The sequence below is a fragment of the Plasmodium gonderi genome, assembly GCF_002157705.1.
Source record: "Plasmodium gonderi DNA, contig: Chr01, whole genome shotgun sequence".
NCBI classification, from domain to species: Eukaryota; Apicomplexa; class Aconoidasida; order Haemosporida; family Plasmodiidae; genus Plasmodium; species Plasmodium gonderi.
In genome coordinates, this window is record NW_021628925.1 from 437,629 (window position 1) to 456,485 (window position 18,857).

The 18,857-nt window shown below is 32.8% G+C and overlaps 3 protein-coding genes across 3 annotated transcripts; 1 reads left to right on the plus strand and 2 right to left on the minus strand.

Annotated features, from left to right (window-relative positions):
- Positions 1-2,600: 2,600 nt before the first annotated feature.
- On the minus strand, positions 2,601-3,845 carry PGO_010820 (lysophospholipase; the record flags this gene model as incomplete). The annotated part of the gene is made up of 1 exon (XM_028685722.1): positions 2,601-3,845. The coding sequence occupies one exon, from the start codon at positions 3,843-3,845 to the stop codon at positions 2,601-2,603; it is 1,245 nt and encodes a 414-aa protein (XP_028541523.1).
- Positions 3,846-7,143: 3,298 nt separating this feature from the next.
- Positions 7,144-7,359, plus strand: PGO_010830 (hypothetical protein, conserved; the record flags this gene model as incomplete). Its single annotated transcript, XM_028685723.1, has 1 exon — positions 7,144-7,359. The coding sequence occupies one exon, from the start codon at positions 7,144-7,146 to the stop codon at positions 7,357-7,359; it is 216 nt and encodes a 71-aa protein (XP_028541524.1).
- Positions 7,360-7,892: 533 nt separating this feature from the next.
- On the minus strand, positions 7,893-15,626 carry PGO_010840 (hypothetical protein, conserved; the record flags this gene model as incomplete). Its single annotated transcript, XM_028685724.1, has 3 exons — positions 7,893-8,887; positions 9,334-11,997; positions 12,248-15,626. 3 exons carry the CDS (start codon positions 15,624-15,626, stop codon positions 7,893-7,895), a joined length of 7,038 nt encoding a protein of 2,345 aa, XP_028541525.1.
- Between the last annotated feature and the right edge of the window lie 3,231 nt (positions 15,627-18,857).

An 18,857-nucleotide genomic window follows, 5' to 3' on the forward strand; every position in this document is an offset into this window, starting at 1 on the left:
TAAGAAAATGGGAGAAATCAAAAACGGAATGGAGGGGTAATTCGGAAGACAGGAGAAAAATGGGCTTCAAAATGGAGCTTCAATTTTGGGCAATATGTAGATTGTTAAAAATGAAAATGTTGTAAAATCAAGGGTTAGGGAATTAACGATGGAAATAATTTACCATTTGTTAATTCTTCAGCCGAAGAAAAGTTAACGACTAAAGAAAAAAAAAAAAAAAAAAAAAAAAAAAAAAATAATAAAAAAAAAAAAAAAAAAAAAAAAAAAAAAAAAAAAAAAAAAAAAAAAAAAAAAAAAAAAAAAAAAAAAAAAAAAAAAAAAAAAAAAAAAAAAAAAAACGCGCTTTGTAAAAAATACAACGACAATGGGTAAAGAAAAGATTAAACGCAGAGAAAAAAAAAAAAAAAAAAATTACATATAAATAATATATACATGTATGTATAAATATCTGCACATATATAAATTACATATTAATGTATAAATATATATTATAGAACAGTACAAAGAGTCATGTCAGTAAAAATGGAGACTATATTTTAAATTGCAAACTTCGCACGGAGTGGAAAAGTCTTCGTAACAATATTAGTCATACAGTTTCTGTAAGTGGAAGTTTGAGGAGTAGTTATTCTTTATTTTTCGACGCTCCATTTTGGCCCTTCATTTTGGTGCTCCATTTTGGCCCTTCATTTTGGTGCTCCATTTTGGTGCTCCATTTTGGTGCTCCATTTTACCGCTACATTTTACGGCTCCATTTTTATCCGCTCTACCCCCCAACAAAATGAACGAGAGTTCAGGGGAGCGCCTCACGCCGTGGAGATATATATGTAGTAACACTCTACCATGTAGCATTCATTTTTGCACCTCTGTAAATAAACAAATGGGCATATGCATTTTACATTGATCATGTAAGAAGAGGAGGTATGTTGCCCACACTCCAATTCAGTGATAATTTAATATGCCCCCCACTTTTCATGTTTTTGTCATGTGAAAGAAACTAAATTATAGATTTAACATTTACGACGGGCACACGTTTCCAGAAAAGATAAAAAAATGTATCTTCCCATCTCAGGTAGATCACATGACGTGGAAAGGATTTCCATACTACTTTTAAGATTTATCAGTTTTAAAATTTATCAGTTTTAAGATTTATCAGTTTTAAGATTTATCAGTTTTAAGATTTATCAGTTTTAAGATTTATCAGTTTTAAGATTTATCAGTTTTAAGATTTATCAGTTTTAAAATTTATCAGTTTTAAAATTTATCAGTTTTAAGATTTATCAGTTTTAAAATTTACTACTTTTCAAATTTATCAGTTTTAAAATTTATCAGTTTTAAGATTTATCAGTTTTAAAATTTATCAGTTTTAAAATTTATCAGTTTTAAGATTTATCAGTTTTAAAATTTACTACTTTTCAAATTTATCAGTTTTAAAATTTATCAGTTTTAAAATTTATCAGTTTTAAGATTTATCAGTTTTAAAATTTACTACTTTTCAAATTTATCAGTTTTAAAATTTATCAGTTTTAAAATTTACTACTTTTCAAATTTACCATTTTTCATATTTACCACTTTTCGAATTTACCAGTTTTAAAATTTTCACAAAAGTGTTACATCGGAAAAAAGTATATATGTTTTATATATGTATCCGCGCTTTGAGTTGCTTCGTTTACAAATAAAATACAAAAAAAAAAAAAAAAAAAAAAAAATTATTCGCACAACACACAATGAGCTTTCTTTTCTATATAGGATGTATATAACACTTTCTTCTACAACCATTAAGAATATTTATTGCACAACTTATGAAAACTTTGTCCAAAAAAAAAAAAAATATAAATAAAATAATTCTGTGCACAATAAGAACATAGTTTTATATTGCAGTTTTACACAATTCATTTTGGTTTTGCTCTGCACATTTGCGACAACAGGGGGGGTTAAAAAAGATTAACAGGTATATGCCCAAAAAATAGTTAAGAAGATTTCATATATATATATATATATATTTATATATAATCGAATGAGAATGGGGGATAGGGGCTCTGTTCTATAAGAACAAAAAGGTATATTTTTGCATATTTGTTTATATGCATTGTATGGGTGCAGCCCCCCCCCCCCCGCTTACGTTTTGTAGTACACTAAGACTTGGGCTCATGTGACGCAGGTCTCATATCCCATCGCTGTGTGATGTCCGGATACTTCAAATATCCGTCAACTCTTCCTTTTCTTTGTGTGATTTCTCTCCTTCATTCGGATATAGTATGAAAATGAAAAGGTGTGTGCTGCATATAATCAAACGTGTGCACAGGTGGGGGGGGGGATAGTATAATATATAATTTTGGGGGACAACATGCTGATAGGATGAAATTAATCTGATATTAATTATAGTGACATGGATATGGTGAAGTATTTCATTTTATTTTTTTCACTTTATTTTTTTCACTTTATTTTTTCCACCTTATTTTTTTCACTTTATTTTTTTCACTTTATTTTTTCCACCTTATTTTTTTCACTTTATTTTTTTCACTTTATTTTTTCCCGTCCGAGACTCATTCACGTGTCTGATATGTAAGGCAAAACGTGCAGCAACTTAAAATGGACGTGCCTTAAGCACTGGCGTTTAGAGACGTTGTTGCATCTTTTGGTGTGTGCGTGAGGGAAGCGAGCCAAGATAAAACCTTGTGCAGAACTTTTTCGTTTCCTGGTTCAATCGTAAGAACATGATCCATATCATCAAGTACGTGTAATTCTTTAAGTTTTGAATTAATTTTATTAAAAAATGTTTGTGCACCTCCAAAAAAACAAGCACTGTCATGTCTGGAATGTATTAAAAGAATAGGAATATCTGTTGGAATATATTCCATATCATTATTTAAATTCTGAATAGCATTTAAAAGTTCATAGCCCAACTTACATGTGATTGGTTTTTTATTTCTATTTTTATCATAATTAAAGATATGGTTAACATAGGGATATTTTTTAAAATATAAAGATGGTGTTATTCGTAAACTTGGAAAAACAGTAGCAAAAAACTTTGAAAATGGAATATAAAAATATTTATAAGATGCCTTTGTTGCTAATTCATCAATAGAAATCATACCAGCTAAACATATACATCCTCTTATATTCAATTTTGCATTATTACCTTTTGATCTTCCTAATATTTCCAATGTTCTTAGAACTATGTTTCCTCCCATTGATAGACCCATGATATAAAACGGAGGTGTTTTCATATTTGTTAAATTGTTGTGAATTGAAGATGATATGCCGGTTTTATTATTATTAGTGGATGCACCTGATGCATTATTCATATTGCTGCCTCCATTTTTTGTAGCATCGCTTTTTCCATTATTCATATTTTTTTTACTTGTAAGACATATAATATCGTGCACTCTGTTAATATACTGAATTAAATCGTACACAAGATCATCAAATTTTTTTACATTCGTTTTTAAATTTCTCCATCCATCCGATTGACCATGTCCTTGTAAATCCATGCCATATACTGAGTACCCATTTTTATTAAAATATTCTATCCAGCTATTTTTGTAAATATAATAATTATCTGCATCTTTCAATATGACTTTATCTGGGCTAACTATTTCTACGTTATGCCTCATGTATTCTAGACGCACATGTGTATTCAATCCGTGCACTAGGAATATAACTCCTATTGGGTTCTTCACTTGCCATGCGTATGTCTTTAATGTCAATCCATCTCTGTTGTGGAATGAATCTATTTTTGGTTTTCCGTCAAGTCTCCCAGTGGTGACCTTGGTACCTGCAGAACCAGAAGTCGCAGCTGCTTTGCTTCTTTGGCTAGCTGTTTCCCCAGAGTTGGCATCGGCCATTCGGTCTAACAAAGTGAGATCAGTGGAATTACCTGGATCAGCTAGATCAGTTGGGTGAGCAAGGTACGTAGGATACGTGGGATGAGAGGGATAAGCGGGGTAGGAAGGGTAAGGCGGATGAGAGAGGTAAGAGGGATAATTGTTGAACGTACTTTGAGAAATCATAGCAGAGGTTTCGAGCTTATATAAAGAGTCAAAAAAAAAAAAAAAAAAAAAAAAAATGGGACCCTTGAGAAAGAGTTCTTATTCAAAGTGTTTTGTTAGAAATGATCTCCCTGAAGTGCTGACTATCTATTTGTGCAGGAGATAAAAGAAATGTCAACAGGAAGGTACGATTGCAATAAAGGAAACAAGGCAAAGTAATATTATAACGAGTGTGATGAGGTAAACTCGTCAGGAAGGTTAGCTTGGCGATGAAGCCAAGTCATCAAATTAGTACAAAAATTTTCTAATAATTGTGTTTAAAAAAAAAAAAAAAAAAAAAAAAAAACAGAAACAGAAAAGTACGTGACCTTTCACCTTATGCCTTTTCAACTGCACATGGTGAATAATAAACACTAAGATAAGGAAAAACAAAATGGCTACCTGCACTCGGTCGCGTGAAATCTATAGGGCTCCTGGTGCACGGTATTATAAATGCTTAATACATTAACAAAATTCTTGTGACATGAGAAGATTCCTAAAAAATGCATATTTTAGCAAATGCAGATGAATTTTCCTAGGAAAATTTTTACAACAAAAAACCAATGGATCAAAAATGAAAATACAAAAAAGTAAAAAAAGGTAAAAACATGCATATATATATATATATATATATATGTATGTATATATATACAGTATGAATGTGCATATGCGTGCCAAAACAAATTCCAAAAAATGTCACAAAAATAGCACTGAGCAGAGCAATGCTAAAATGATTGTATGAGGGAAATTATGCTAGTTGTTTTTAAAAAATTTGTCAACTCCGTAAGAATGGTGGTAAATTTTTTTTTTTTTTTTTTTTTTTTCCTGTTGTTAGTTTTCCCAATCCCCGCGGATGCACGAATTTAGCATTCAAAAAATTCTCCAAATGTGATGACCGGGTACAAACTTGTGTTGTTTCATTGAATCACAAACATGTGCATGTATATGTATAAACATAAGCAAATATATGAGATACTTTGGGACTATATTTGCATATATGTATGCATGGCAATACCATCAGCACTACACCTGATTTAAAAACAGAAGTCTGTACAGTAGAATACAAAAAAGGGGAGGAATTTTGATAAATGATCCTCACTTCATTTATAGCAAAAAGGTGCAAGTATATTCGGACCGGAATTTGCAACAAATGTTGCATCCACATGTTTGGTGGAATGATGAAAAAAGGAAGATATGTAAAAGACAAAAACTTCGATGGGGTTATATGTATAATAGAAACGGTTTAAAAGCTACAGGAGAGAGGCACAAATCTTTTTCTAGATTTAAACTAACTTTTGTCACCCTTTTTAGTTAAACATCTTGTGCAGTGTTAACAGGCTTACTTCATAATGCATGCTTTTGCTAAATATCGTATCTGTAGCTACAAACTCTATGTACAGCTGTGCAAATGCCGCTTTGTACACTCTCTTATCAATTCATATGAGTGTGCATTGGCACCACACAAGTATCTATTTATCATGTGCAAATACTATAGTTACCCTCATGCGACACCACGCGAGTGTATATGTATATATACATATACGTATACATATACAATATTTAACACACCCTGAGAGAGGGGATCGAGTAATGTCCCATGAACTGTAAATGGAATTTAAAAAAAAAAAAAATGAAAGAGAATTTTCCTTTTTTCCTTTTTTGCATTACTTATTCTGTGTAAAGGGTAAAAAAGTGTTAAAAGGGACTTATGCTAAAACAATTTAAGATAAGTTTTAAAAATGACACCATCCTTATATTTTACAACAAAAAAAAAAAAAAAAAAAAAAAAGATTAAACGTATCTAGAATTTATCAATATGGTAAGATTACTCTCTCTCCACATGTATTATTTTTGCTTCTTAGGTTAGATATGTTTTTTTATACTATGTACTCCATCTTCTCTTTCCCTTATCACGTTCCATTTTTTATTTCTTAACACAAATACCATCGTTCGAATTGTGTATTTCTCATTTAGTCGAAAAATATTTTCTCCTTTTTTTTTTTTTTTTACATGCATATTAGATTAATCTCACGGGGTTCTGTTTCCACAGGAGGCAACAAAATACATCAAAGTTTACGCACCTAATCAAAAGTAGAGTCTCTTCTTCGTCTTTCGAAATATTGTATATCACCACGACGGAATTGTGGCAAAAGGAACCCATTAGAGTTTTCTTTTTTTGTTTTTTATTTTGTTACATTCCGAGTGAGGGAAATAATGCCACCATTTAATTAGTGATCCCGTTGACTTGCGCTTCCTCCACTTTTTAAGTTTTCAGTTTTGTTGAACTAAGGTAGATCTTTTAGTGATGACTTGATTCTCAACCCATAGTTTAAATGATATAGATATATTGCCCCTGTAGAAGCAGTTAAATTCGCGTGGGTATATCTAACTTATCTTTTTTTCATTTTCTATTTTTTCAAAATAAAAAATTTATTATGATATTTTTTTGTCAAACGAAAGTAACATTGAACGGTCAATGCGTGTACAAATTTTGTACATACAGATATTATATTGCCCTTAATTCTCTTTAAATGAAGAAAAAAAAAAAAAAAAAAAAAAAATACTAATTTGATGGGTTCTTATGAATATATAAAAACTTTCGAGTCGTTCCACTAAAGCAACATTTTTCTATCGATTTCAACCTCCTTTTTTGACGTGTTTTTAGCATAGATCAGCATATACAAGTGAAAAAACAAAAAGGGAAATTATATATATGCATATATTCTACAAGCATATGTGCACACGTTCACATTGGCGTGGTTAAAAGTGATTCTCCTGGGGTAACACAAAAAGAAATATATATACACATACATATACACATACACATACGCATACACATAAGCATACACATACATATATATTTAAGTGGCACCCATTTAAATTGCAAATGTATTGGGAGTCAACCCTGCCGTGTCGATCACAACACAGCGTCTCGAGGGAGATATGTTTTCATCCCATTTGGTACATACACATGCATGTACGAACATGTGCCTTAGAAAAGCATATGTTACTCATCGCACAGCTCCATTATTTCAATTTTTTGTGAAAATTCTAAACATCAATTCCTTTTTTTTTAGATATATCCCTCACTTGTTCAAAAGCTGTGAAAAGAAAAATGCCACTCGGGGTGCCGCTAAGAAAGTACCTGTTCATTGTATCTACGTCCTTCTTATGCATGGCTATGGGTTCGTGCTGCGTGCATCTGATTATGAAACCAGAAATGAAAGAATATGATATTTCAAAACATTTGGAAAATAGAAACAGTGCCATTCAGGAGGTTCAACAAGAAATCATCAAAAGGAAGTCATCAACTTATAGCAAATCGAACTGAAACAAAATTTTAATGGCACAAGGAACGTTATCAAGATCGCGTAGGATAAATTCCTCTTTAGGTAAGATTGCAATACCCTCGCCTTGCAAATTCGTGCAATCACTGCTATTACCACCATTGCTGTCACTATCTCCATTGCTATTATTATTTTATTTTTTTTATTTTTTGTTTTATTTTTTTTTTTTGTTTGCTATCCCTTTCCGCAAAAGGACATATACACATGTATGACCAATAAATTTTGAAACAAAAAAGAAAAAAAAAAAAAACGTATAAATTGACATTACATGAAAAAAAAAAATAAAATCCAAACGGCGATATCACGAAAAGCAGGAAAAGGCACTACAAAATGTTCTATATGCCAAATTTTCTAGTTTCTCATTTTTGATTTTTTGAACTTTTCAGATTATATGAACCATAAGTGCTGATTTTCACTTGTATCTCCCTTTTGTGTGTGTGTAAAGAGCAACACACCGTTATAGTACATTGAGGGGAGCAGAGAATGGAATGAACTATTTTTTTTTTTTTTTTTGAATTCATATATCTGAATCAAATATTGATTTCAAATGAGAAGGTGCTACTCTATAAACCCAAACATTTCCTTCCCGTCTATCCAATCTGGATGTTCTTTGTCTTGCCCTTTTCCTCGTTACAATTAATTCTCTGATATCTTCAATAATTTCTCTATTGAGTGACCAATAGGAATGTCTCAATGTATGTACATTTGATCCTAGCCAAGTAGTATCAATTACATCTACATCTAACCAATCTCGATTATCTCTGTAACAATAAATGGGTTCTATACCTGTAAAAACAAGTAATGTGTTTCTAAACATTGGTGGTTGATGTAGGAAATTATTAGGTCTATTCTCTTTATTTGATTTACATTGATCATTGTCTATGGATAATTGTTCGTTTAAGTTAATCGTATCATTTATTTTATTTTTTTTTTTATAAAAAAAATGAACAATTTTTTTTAATTTCTGAACAAGTTTAGTCATAAATTCCTTGTTTTTCATTTCATCATTTGTAACATCAAAATTTTCACAATCAAAGAAAGAAGAAACTAATTTGGGTTCTGCACAACTTTCATCACTTTCATTTGTTTTGTTTCTAATGGAAATAGAAAAATAATCTAGTTTATTACTATCAAAAACGTAATTGTCAGTTCCATGTGTTCGCTTCTTATAATCGTCTTTACATATATTTAAATCGAACACATTTCTTCCAAGAGATTTTGTACCACTGAAAATCTCAGCCCATTTCAATGCCTTATCATTGGAGTCACAATATATAGATATCACAGTGCAAAATGATCGGAGAAATACATATTCCTTATTTACAAAATCGCTCAGGTAATATTCTGGATTCATCATTGTCAATGTTATTAGTTTCATTTTTGTCAAGTTCTTTGTTACGTTTTCATTTTCTTCAACCGTGGAAAAAAGCTCACTCTCCACAATGTCGTGAAAAGCCAAAAGGAACATCCTGGTCCCCATGCTGTGAGTGATGATGTGGATTTGTCTGATTCCTGTGCGGTGTGATAGAAAATAATTGGAGGGATGTGATACATATAATTGGAGAGATGTGGTGCAATGGGAGGAGTGTGTGATATAATGGGTGGGATACCCTGTACTTCTTTGAAGACATGTTGTGATAAATAAAGTTTAAGAGACACGTACACTGTAAATATAACTTATTACGCAGATTAATTTTTCCCTCCCCCTCTCTCCACTACCCATATGCATATATTACAACAGATGTGATAAGTTTTACATGTCACGTTATAGCTGAGTGTAGGAAGCAGAATTTGTTTGTAGACATGGTCAACTGGTTGTTTAAGGGCCACATATTGGCCTCGCTTTCGCCTGTCGCTTTTTATCAGGGTTTTTCTTCTCTGCTTCTATGGCCCTACTTCTACGACCCTGCTTCTACCGCCCTGATTCTACCTCTCTGCTACCTCCTCTTCTCTCTTACCGTTGTTCCGCAGCGTGTTGAGGAAAGACTTGAAGGCATGGTGCACCTTCTTGTTCTTCGAATTGTCCTTGGCAGTGAAGAATTCAAGAAAGTTCTTCCCCGAAGGCCAATTGAACAAAAATAGTTTGATGTAATTTGGGAAGTTTCCAAAGGATGCCATCTGTCCAAGAATTTGAAGAGCCTCCAAATGACTTGTATTATATCCGTGTATAAAAATAACGGCTTCTAAACACCCAGCCAATTCGCATTTTACCCATCCATCTAAGCTTAGCTCTTTTATGTTATCTATCCATGAGTAGAGACGATTATTTATGCCTTTTTTATAGTTGAGTGTATTTTTTCTCTTTTTAATTATTTTTATTTTGACTTCATTATCTTCGAATTCATTTCTTCTCGTTTTATTTTTTATAAAATTGCAATTTTTTTTATTAATGTATCCTGTTATGTATAACCCCCTCTCTGCATCAATCGATATGTGCAAATCGGTATTGTATATAATTCCAAAGTTTGGCATGTGTGGACATAAATTTTGAAGAATTATGTTCATACATTTTGTTTTATACACATTTGTTATCGTATCTGAAAATAATAATTTTCTTTTTTTTTTTTGGATTTTTAATTTTGGTAATGTTCCTGAAAGAGCTCTTGGCAGAAAGGTTTTCCTTCTGTTCGTGTTTCTTTTTTTCAGTTTTTTTTTTTTTTTTTCCCTTCTTATCCTTAAGTATTTGAATTTTCTTAAATGTAATAAAGTATTCGTCATGCTGTACCCGATATGCTTTTTTATTTTTCTCTTAACGTTATCCTCTACGTTGAGTTTATTTCCACTATCATCTTTTGCTTCGTCTGGACATTGCAGCTTTACGCATTTCTCCACCTTTTTCTTTTTGCCACCTTCTGCGTCTGGTCCCTTGCTTTGACCTTTTCTTTTGTCCAAACTGTCTCCATTTTGGCTTTTAATTTTGTCCAAATTGTCTCCATTTTGGCTTTTAATTTTGTCCAAATTGTCTCTATTTGGGCTTTTCATTTTGTCTGAATTGTCTCCATTTGGGCTTTTCATTTTGTCTGAATTGTCTCCGTTTCGGTCTTCTCTTCCTTCTGTACCTGTCACGCGTGATCCTCTGATTGGCCATTGCACCGGGTCAACTTCTATTCGGATATTTTCACCTATATGCGAAAGTTGTTTTCCTCTTACTATTTCCTTTTCCCCTCCTTGATTTGATTTCACTTCATCAGATACGTGTGTACTTACCTTTTGAATTGTTCTTTTTGGATTTTTTCTTCTGTGCGTCATGTTTTCCCCTTTGTTATTCTTTAAATTTGATTTCTTGCTTTGGACAGCTAATCCTTGATCTCTATTACAATTTCGTTTTATTTTTTGCATTTGTGCTACATTAAACTTTGTAAATGATATCTCCACCTGTTTATTTTTCTCCACAGGAATATCATCCACTTCATGGTTTCCCTTGTCTCCTTCTTCATATATAAACTGGTGTTTCATTTGCATATCTTTGCATTTTCTCTTTTTTGTGATACATATTTGATCTCTTGTTTCTGATATATAATTACAACATTTATCATTAGTAAAGTAGTTTTTCGATTTAGACAAAGGTTCTTGTTTTGTCAACTTAAAATGGTGATTTGTTTTTAAGTGATCACCTTGTTGTGATATGGAATGTGCCTTTCTTTCTTCACTAGTTTTACCCTTCATTCTCTTTTTATTTTGAAATGCTTTTTTCCCTCTCTTCTCATGATTGTCTTTTTTCTGTATTTCTACATGGTTACATATCTGTCTGTCATACTTAGTTTTTGCACAACACTCAGAATCCTTGAGGTTTTTGCCTTTACGTGGCAGTTCTATGTTCACTTCGGTGCGAGACTGGTGTTCAACGTCAGGAATATGTGCATTTCTTTCGTCAAGAAGAGTAGGCATTTCTCTTAAATCAAGCGAATAGGAAGATGAGGATGAAGGTGACGAAGCTGATGCTGAGGAGGGGTCTGAATTGGGAGACTCGCTTTTAATTGTTCTCCATGCATGCTCGTGTTCATTTCTTTTTCCTATATTTTTATTCAACATGGAATGTATTTCTTCTTCTACGGCTAGATCATTGAAATCATAACTCAGACTATATATGTCATCATAATTTAATAGTTCTCCTTTTAAAAAAGATTCGTTATTCATAATAGATGCTGGTGCATCGTCGTATAAAGTGTTAGATACATTGGTAGGATTCTTTTTACATTCTTCTTTGTTGAAAGCACCCATAAACCTTCTTCTTATTCTTCCTCTTCTTATCCTTCTTCTTAATTTTCCAGATGCAATTTCTTCATTATTGCTGTTTACATCGGATTTAGAAGAATCATCTCTGCTTAGCAAGTCGTCACGTTCGTCGTCATGTTCTTCGTCCTGTCTAACGTCATTCTCGTCGTCATGCTCGTCGTCACTGTCTTCAATCAGCTTCAAATAATCAAAGCGCAGTATATCATTGCTAGCCTTATTCACACATAAGTACTCACAACATTCTCTGTTTTCTATCAATCTGTGTTTATTACGATCATTTTTTTTATTCTTCTGGTTCATGTTCGTCAAGTTCAGGTTGTAGAAAACCACTCTTGGAAAAGTCCTGTAAAATGCTCCGCTTACGCAACATTCAGTGTCTGCTAGGCCTGCGTGGGACAAACGGGAAAAAAGAAGAAGCGAGCATGAGTGTATGCCCATGTGAATACGGGGCTATATGAATACGTGGCTATGTGGCTATGTGAATACGTGGCTATGTGGCTATGTGAATACGTGGCTATGTGGCTATGTGAATACGTGGCTATGTGACTACATGTCCTTATGCAAGTGCCCATAAGGCTGTGTGTACCCATGTGCAGCGCACGACTGCGCATGTTGCGCCCCCTCGAAGAAAAGTACCTATGTCCAAGTCATTCTGCTCGCAGTTCGTACGCCCGTATCCAATTTTTATGCACATAAAACCAGATCCCGTCTTGAAATCTCGACATTTGAAGGGGCCAACAGGAATGCCATGGAACCAGTAGCCTATGAGCACTTCTCCCTCCAAGCTGATTCCCCTCCAGTAGCCGAACCCGTGCGGCCTGCCCTTCTCGTCCAATTCTCCAATATAAAAAATGATGTAGAAGTTTAAATTTCTCTGGTCTCGCCCCTTGAACTTAGGAGGCCCACAAGTTGTACTTCCTCCACTTCTTTCACTTCTTCCACCTTTTCCACTTCTCCCACCTTTTCCACTTCTTCCATTTGTTCCACCTCTTCCATCTGTTTCAGCATCTTCCGCTTCTGAATCCGAAGCAGTCGTGCTCCTCCTAAGGAGACGCGTAAAAAAAGAACACCGATCTTTCTTAATGACGATGTTGTATCCAATGGTACTCCTGGTGTTACTCTCCATGTCTTCTTGTGTGAAATTATTTTGCTTCTTATACAAGGAGTTAAATAAATAGCTATTCATCTGATTCAAATAATAAGCATCAATATTGTTAGGAACCCTGAATTGTATAATTTCTTTTTTAATGATTGTATATGATTTTAAGAAAATAGTATCTAGATAGAATTTTAACAGATGTGGATATATTAATTTATGATAAGTAGCATATAAGGAAACGAGACTAATGAGAATGGTATAAACTAATAAATTTAACGTGTCAACGTAAAATACATTGTATATCCTTTGTAGATGTAAATTAAAGTAATCTTTTTTTTCATGCACTTTTACTTGATTTTTAGCTGCTATTCCTTCTTCCTTCTTTAAATACATAAAATTTGCATATATCATCATAGGAATTTGAAATATAAAAAGAAACATAAACAAAATGGTCAACCTACCAGCTAATAAATAGTTTGATGGTATACCTAGTTTCATTAACAAGACAATGCACACTAGTAAGACAGAGTAACAAATGGATTGGATAATACCATCTGAATCATAAATATTTAAAAATAAGTTCGAATCATTATACCAGACCACTTTTATGTCATTTGGATCTTCGTTCGATATGTTAACATTGCTACTTCCGCCACCATCACTACTACTGCTACCACTAGGTGTCGTTAAATTTTTAGATATCTGCGTCACAATTTTCACTATTAATGCGTATAGGATAATGTAGGTTGCACATTTTACAGAACTGTAATTGTAGAATGTTCCCATATATTTTCTCAGCAACTCTCTATACTTCATAAATTTTAATGTTTCATCAAACCCATGCACATTTCTATCAGCATTTTTTTCATGTCTTTGTTTCATCTTATTGCTTACTTGTTCTTTGTGTCTTCTAAATGTGTTCTTCTCTCGAACCTCTCGAGGTCCCTCATGTTTTGTTTCATTGTTAACTACATCGACGCTATCAAAAGTTACATACCTCTCACGCTTCTCCATTTGTCCCCCTCCTCCTTCACCCACTTCATCAGACATAGCCATTTTATAAATGTGCTGCTTATAAGCATTATCCACATTCCTGTGTTTCACAATGCTTGTCAAATCATCGAACTTTTCATTTTTTTTTTTTGTCTCTTTGGTTGTGCATTTCGTGTGGTTGCAGTTGTAGCAGTGGTTCTTACTATGTGCGTATTTGTCTTCTTGCACTTCTTTAATTTCGTGCATCTTACCCATGTCATTGGTGTCCTTCATATATTGCATCTGATTGGAGGAGTGCCTACGCTTCTTCTCCTTTTTCTCCTCCCTACGTATGGGATATCCCCCTGATGTTTTATTACAGATCATTGTTCCTCTTTCAAGAGTGGGAGATTCCAAATTTGGGATCGTGATTTTGACTCCGTTCAAATCTGTATCAAGCTGTACATTCATATTCTCTTCAGATGTTATATCGATGTTACATTTTTTTGAGATATTATCATTCCGGCTATAAGTGCCACATCTTCGATGTCTGTCGTCATCTCCCATGACTATCATGATTTCATTTTTGCGTTCATTTGACACATCTCTGTTTCTGCTTTTGCAAAAAATTGTGTTTGCTCTGTAACATACAGCATCCTTTGGACATTTTACGTCTGTTCGTTTTGTTCTCTTACCTTTAGTTGGATCTTCCTTTGTTTTACTAGCCATATATGGTTCCGCTTCTCTTCCCGCCTCTCTCCCTTTCATTTGGCTTGCCATATTTGATTCCACTCCACTTGGACGCGCTCTGTATGTCCTCCCTTTGAGTTCTGTTCCCCTCTTGTTGTACTGCCGTCCCGTATTTGCACTGTTCCTTTCGAAATTTCTCTTCTCTTCAAACTCTACACAAGTGAGACAAGTGGTACCATTAAATGGTCTAGAAACATTATGTGCATAGGTAAAGGATTTGCGCCTTCTCGAGGGAACTAAGTTATCTCCTCCATGGATGGTGTGGCTTAAATCTTTGCGTATAAGACCAACTGAATTTATTTCATCAAAATGGGTTCTTATGAACTCTTTATTCATTGCTTCGATAGGAATAATTCTTTTTTTTTTTTTTTTTTGAAACTTTAGACAATTATTAGAAGAGGACGAGTTGCTTCTTGTTCTATTGAACTTGATGTCTTCCATTTGTGTTTTCATCTTTCTGGACATTTCTTGTAGTGCTTCAACAGATGCACTGGTGAATGATTCGATAGATTCCATGGTCAGTGATTCCATTTCTCTTCGATTCAAGAAACGGTATTGGCTCCTCTTCATCATGGTTTGAGATGTATGGATTGTTCCTTTAGGACTTTTTTCTATTTTCTTTCTTGTTCCTAAAATATTTTGTAAATTCCTTTCATAATGATTACCCTTAAAGAGTTTCTTTTTACTCTTCTTGATCTTTATGATTGATCTCTTATATCTTGTTCTTTGTTTATAACTATTCGGTTTGTCAACATTTAAATGTAGCTTGATTGTCTTGTCAATTTTTTTTTTTTTATTACAAGTTTTATACTTTCTTACGCGAGAATTAAGCTTTATCAGATTACTCTTCTCTTTGTCTTTCCCATAATTTTTTCTGCATCTAGTTAACTTATCAATGGGGATGTATTTTTTCTTATCCTTATTGAGTAATGATATTAATAGCAATTTGGTGAGTTTTAATTTTTCTTCTTTCCCTTTTTCATAATTTGTATATTCGAAAAGAAGAGTATTAACATATTTATCATCCTTTATCATTCCGTTATTTTCATTTTCTATGTAATTGATTCCGTCCTTTAGTAAAAGTTGTGCAACTCTTTGCTCCTTCTGATACATCTCATAATTTTTGCACTTGAATCTGGTGCGTCTTATTACTTCGAATGACCCTCTACTGTTGCTCAAAGTTTTTGGATCCATCTATATATTTTTTTTTTTTTTTTTTGAATCTTGCGTTTTTGTTTAGTTCGAGCACATTACTCAGTGGAGATGTGTTCCTCTTTGTGGTCTCCCTGGGCAACCACGAAAAGGAAAAGAAATGAATCGGAGGGGAGAGGAAAAAAAAAAAAAAAAAAAATAACAATTGTGGTACTAGTACTATTAGCTCTGGTAGATAGAAACTATAACTTGAAGTCTTAATGCATATAAGGTTTCTAAATCAGTGTGGTTATGGTATATCCTTTAGCGAGTGGAATAAAAATCAAAAAAAAAAAAAATAAAAAATTCACAAAATATAAAAAGAAATGGAATGAATGTGCATAAAATAAATTAGAGAAGTAAAAATGCAAGGGTAGCTCGTGGTTATAGGTAATTATGACGGTGGTGAGTAGAAATGAGGAGAATAATAATCCTCTCATATGATTATAGTAAACAAAAAAATAATTTTGATTAGACTGCACTGAATTTAATTTGAGTAAGCACGACCACTGGGAAGACTTGTGAAAAGGAATGATATGAAAATAAAAATTATAAAAAAATGGGGGGTTGTAAAACGTGGGAATTAACTCAAATACAAATTATACCAAGTCAAAATTAATTCAAATAAGAGCTGTAAAACGTAGGTATTAATTCGAATGAACGTTATAAAAAGTGAAAGTTAATTAAAATAAAGAGTTGTAAGAAGCACGAATTAATTAAAATAAAGAGTTGTAAGAAGCACGAATTAATTAAAATAAAGAGTTGTAAGAAGCACGGATTAATTAAAATAAAGAGTTGTAAGAAGCAAGAGTTAATTAAAATAAAGAATTATAAAAATATATTAAGGAGCAATTGGGTAAATAGAACAATGATTATTACATTTCCGTCACTGATACTAATCGTGTGGCTTTCCGCGTAGTATGTCTTCAAGAAGAACAAAAAAAAAAAAAGTGCCCTTATAAAATTAAGTTAAGAAATTTGATAAAGCTTCTAGTTGGTTGATAAAAACGCCAATTGGGAGGAGTTTTCCCTGTTTCAAATGTTTTTTTAAGTGTGAAATATTGTATTCAGATGACAAATTAGACATGCATCATAGTTGTCTAACTGTGGTACATTTGCTTAACTGCATGCCTTTGCAACTGTGAAAGGGTACCCCTTTGTATATTCGAAAGAAGAATGAAATGTGGTGAAAATGATATATTCCTTAAGCAACATGTAAACATACGTGTAGTTGAAAAAGGCGTGCAAAATTGTGCAGAAAAAAGGAGAAAAAATATAATAAAACCAAAACAGCACTTTTTCTGTTGCACTCGAGTTAGTTCCTCTTCCCAGCAGGGAAATCTGTCATATGAGGTTGAATAGAAAATTTGTGAATGTGTGTTTCTTTATCTGTATCTGTGTGTGTGCGTGTGTGCAAAGATCTACACGCGCCAATGCAACATACCTATGCAGGTGCTAATTCGAGCTGCTTACACATGAGCCAATATAATGATCTCAAAAAAAAAAAAAAAAAAAAAAAAAAAAAAAAGATGTATCTCCAATTCGTTTTCTTTTTAAATTTCACGCAAAGCAAATGAAACTCTCAGAAATATGCATCCATATTGAATTCGGAAATATGGTACACATACTTGGAAAACGCATGCACACATTCATGCAAATGTGTACCAAACGTGTGCTCAGCTGGGTGGGTGGGGGGAGTAAAAAAAAAAAGTGTCACTCTTGCGAAGGAGAAAAAAAAAAATAAATAAAAATAAAATAAGTCCACTGGTGGTCAAATGAGTGAATAGGTGATAAAGCAATAGAGTGGTAAAGTGAAAAAACAAACAAGTACATAGGCAAACGAACAAATAGAAAAACGAACAAATAGGTAAACCCACAAATAGGCAAACAAACAAATAGGAAAACGAACAAGTAGGAAAACGAACAAGTAGGAAAACGAACAAGTAGGAAAACGAACAAGTAGGAAAACGAACAAGTAGGAAAACGAACAAGTAGGAAAACGAACAAATAAGAAAACGAACAAGTAGGAAAACGAACAAGTAGGAAAACGAACAAATAGGAAAACGAACAAATAGGAAAACGAACAAATAGGAAAACAAACGAGCAAGTTAATAAAACAAAGGCGAAATTTGTAGAAGGGAAAAAAAAAAAAAAAAAAAAATCTATGTTACACAAATCAGTTGCACACAAGGACGAAACATTCATGAGGTGGCAAAACATTTTGACCAAGTTCACGAGTGCCAAGGCAGCAAAATGGTAAGCAAGAACGTGGTAAGAGGCAAAATGACCCAGTGTCCTTGTGCAAATCCTTATAAATATCAATATGTACATTAAGGAATTTTTATTTCATTTACACAAATTAAAGAAGGGCGAAGGGAAAAAAAAAAAAAAAAAAATAATAAAAAAATAAATAGATGAATAAAATAAAAAAAATAAAATAAAAACGTTTAACTTGTTTAGCATTTGTTCTACAGTTACAAACTACACGGTTAAGAAGTTCCCCCTTTCCCGTTTTGCGTTTTACATTTAATGTTATTTTTTTTTATTATTTTTTTTTTTTTTTCGCGCATACCTAACTATACATACGTGCATATATATATATATATATATATATATATATATATATATATATATTTTTTTTTTTTTTTTTTTTTTTTTTGAGAGTGTGCACACATGTACAGGTACCTACATGTATCAAGGTTTCCTCTCCCCTTGAGTAGTTACTAAACCATAGGACTCTAAACAAATCTAGGGGGATAAAGACATACACAAGTAGAGCAATATCTATTCCGTGTACGCAGATTGAAGAACATTGATGAGTTAACACTTAGAAAAAAAAGGAAAAAAGCGAGTGGAAAATAGGAAAAAAACGAGTGGAAAATAGGAAAAAAACGAGTGGAAAATAGGAAAAAAGCGAGTGGAAAATAGGAAAAAAGCGAATGGAAAATAGGAAAAAAGCGAGTGGAAAATAGGAAAAAAACGAGTGGAAAAAAAGTGCGTCTAATTGTGGACCTGATCCCTTTATATATACCACACGTAAGAAAATAAACAAGGCAACAAATTAACTTTCCCCCCTCATATTCACATTTATTTTTTATTTTTATTTTTATTTTTTTTTTTGAGAAAATATGTACATATTAGAGATAGCGAATTAGCATGGTAAATTTGTTGATATTGAGAATATCAGCTGATTTTTATTTTTATTTATTTTTTTTTTTTTTTTTCACCTCACGC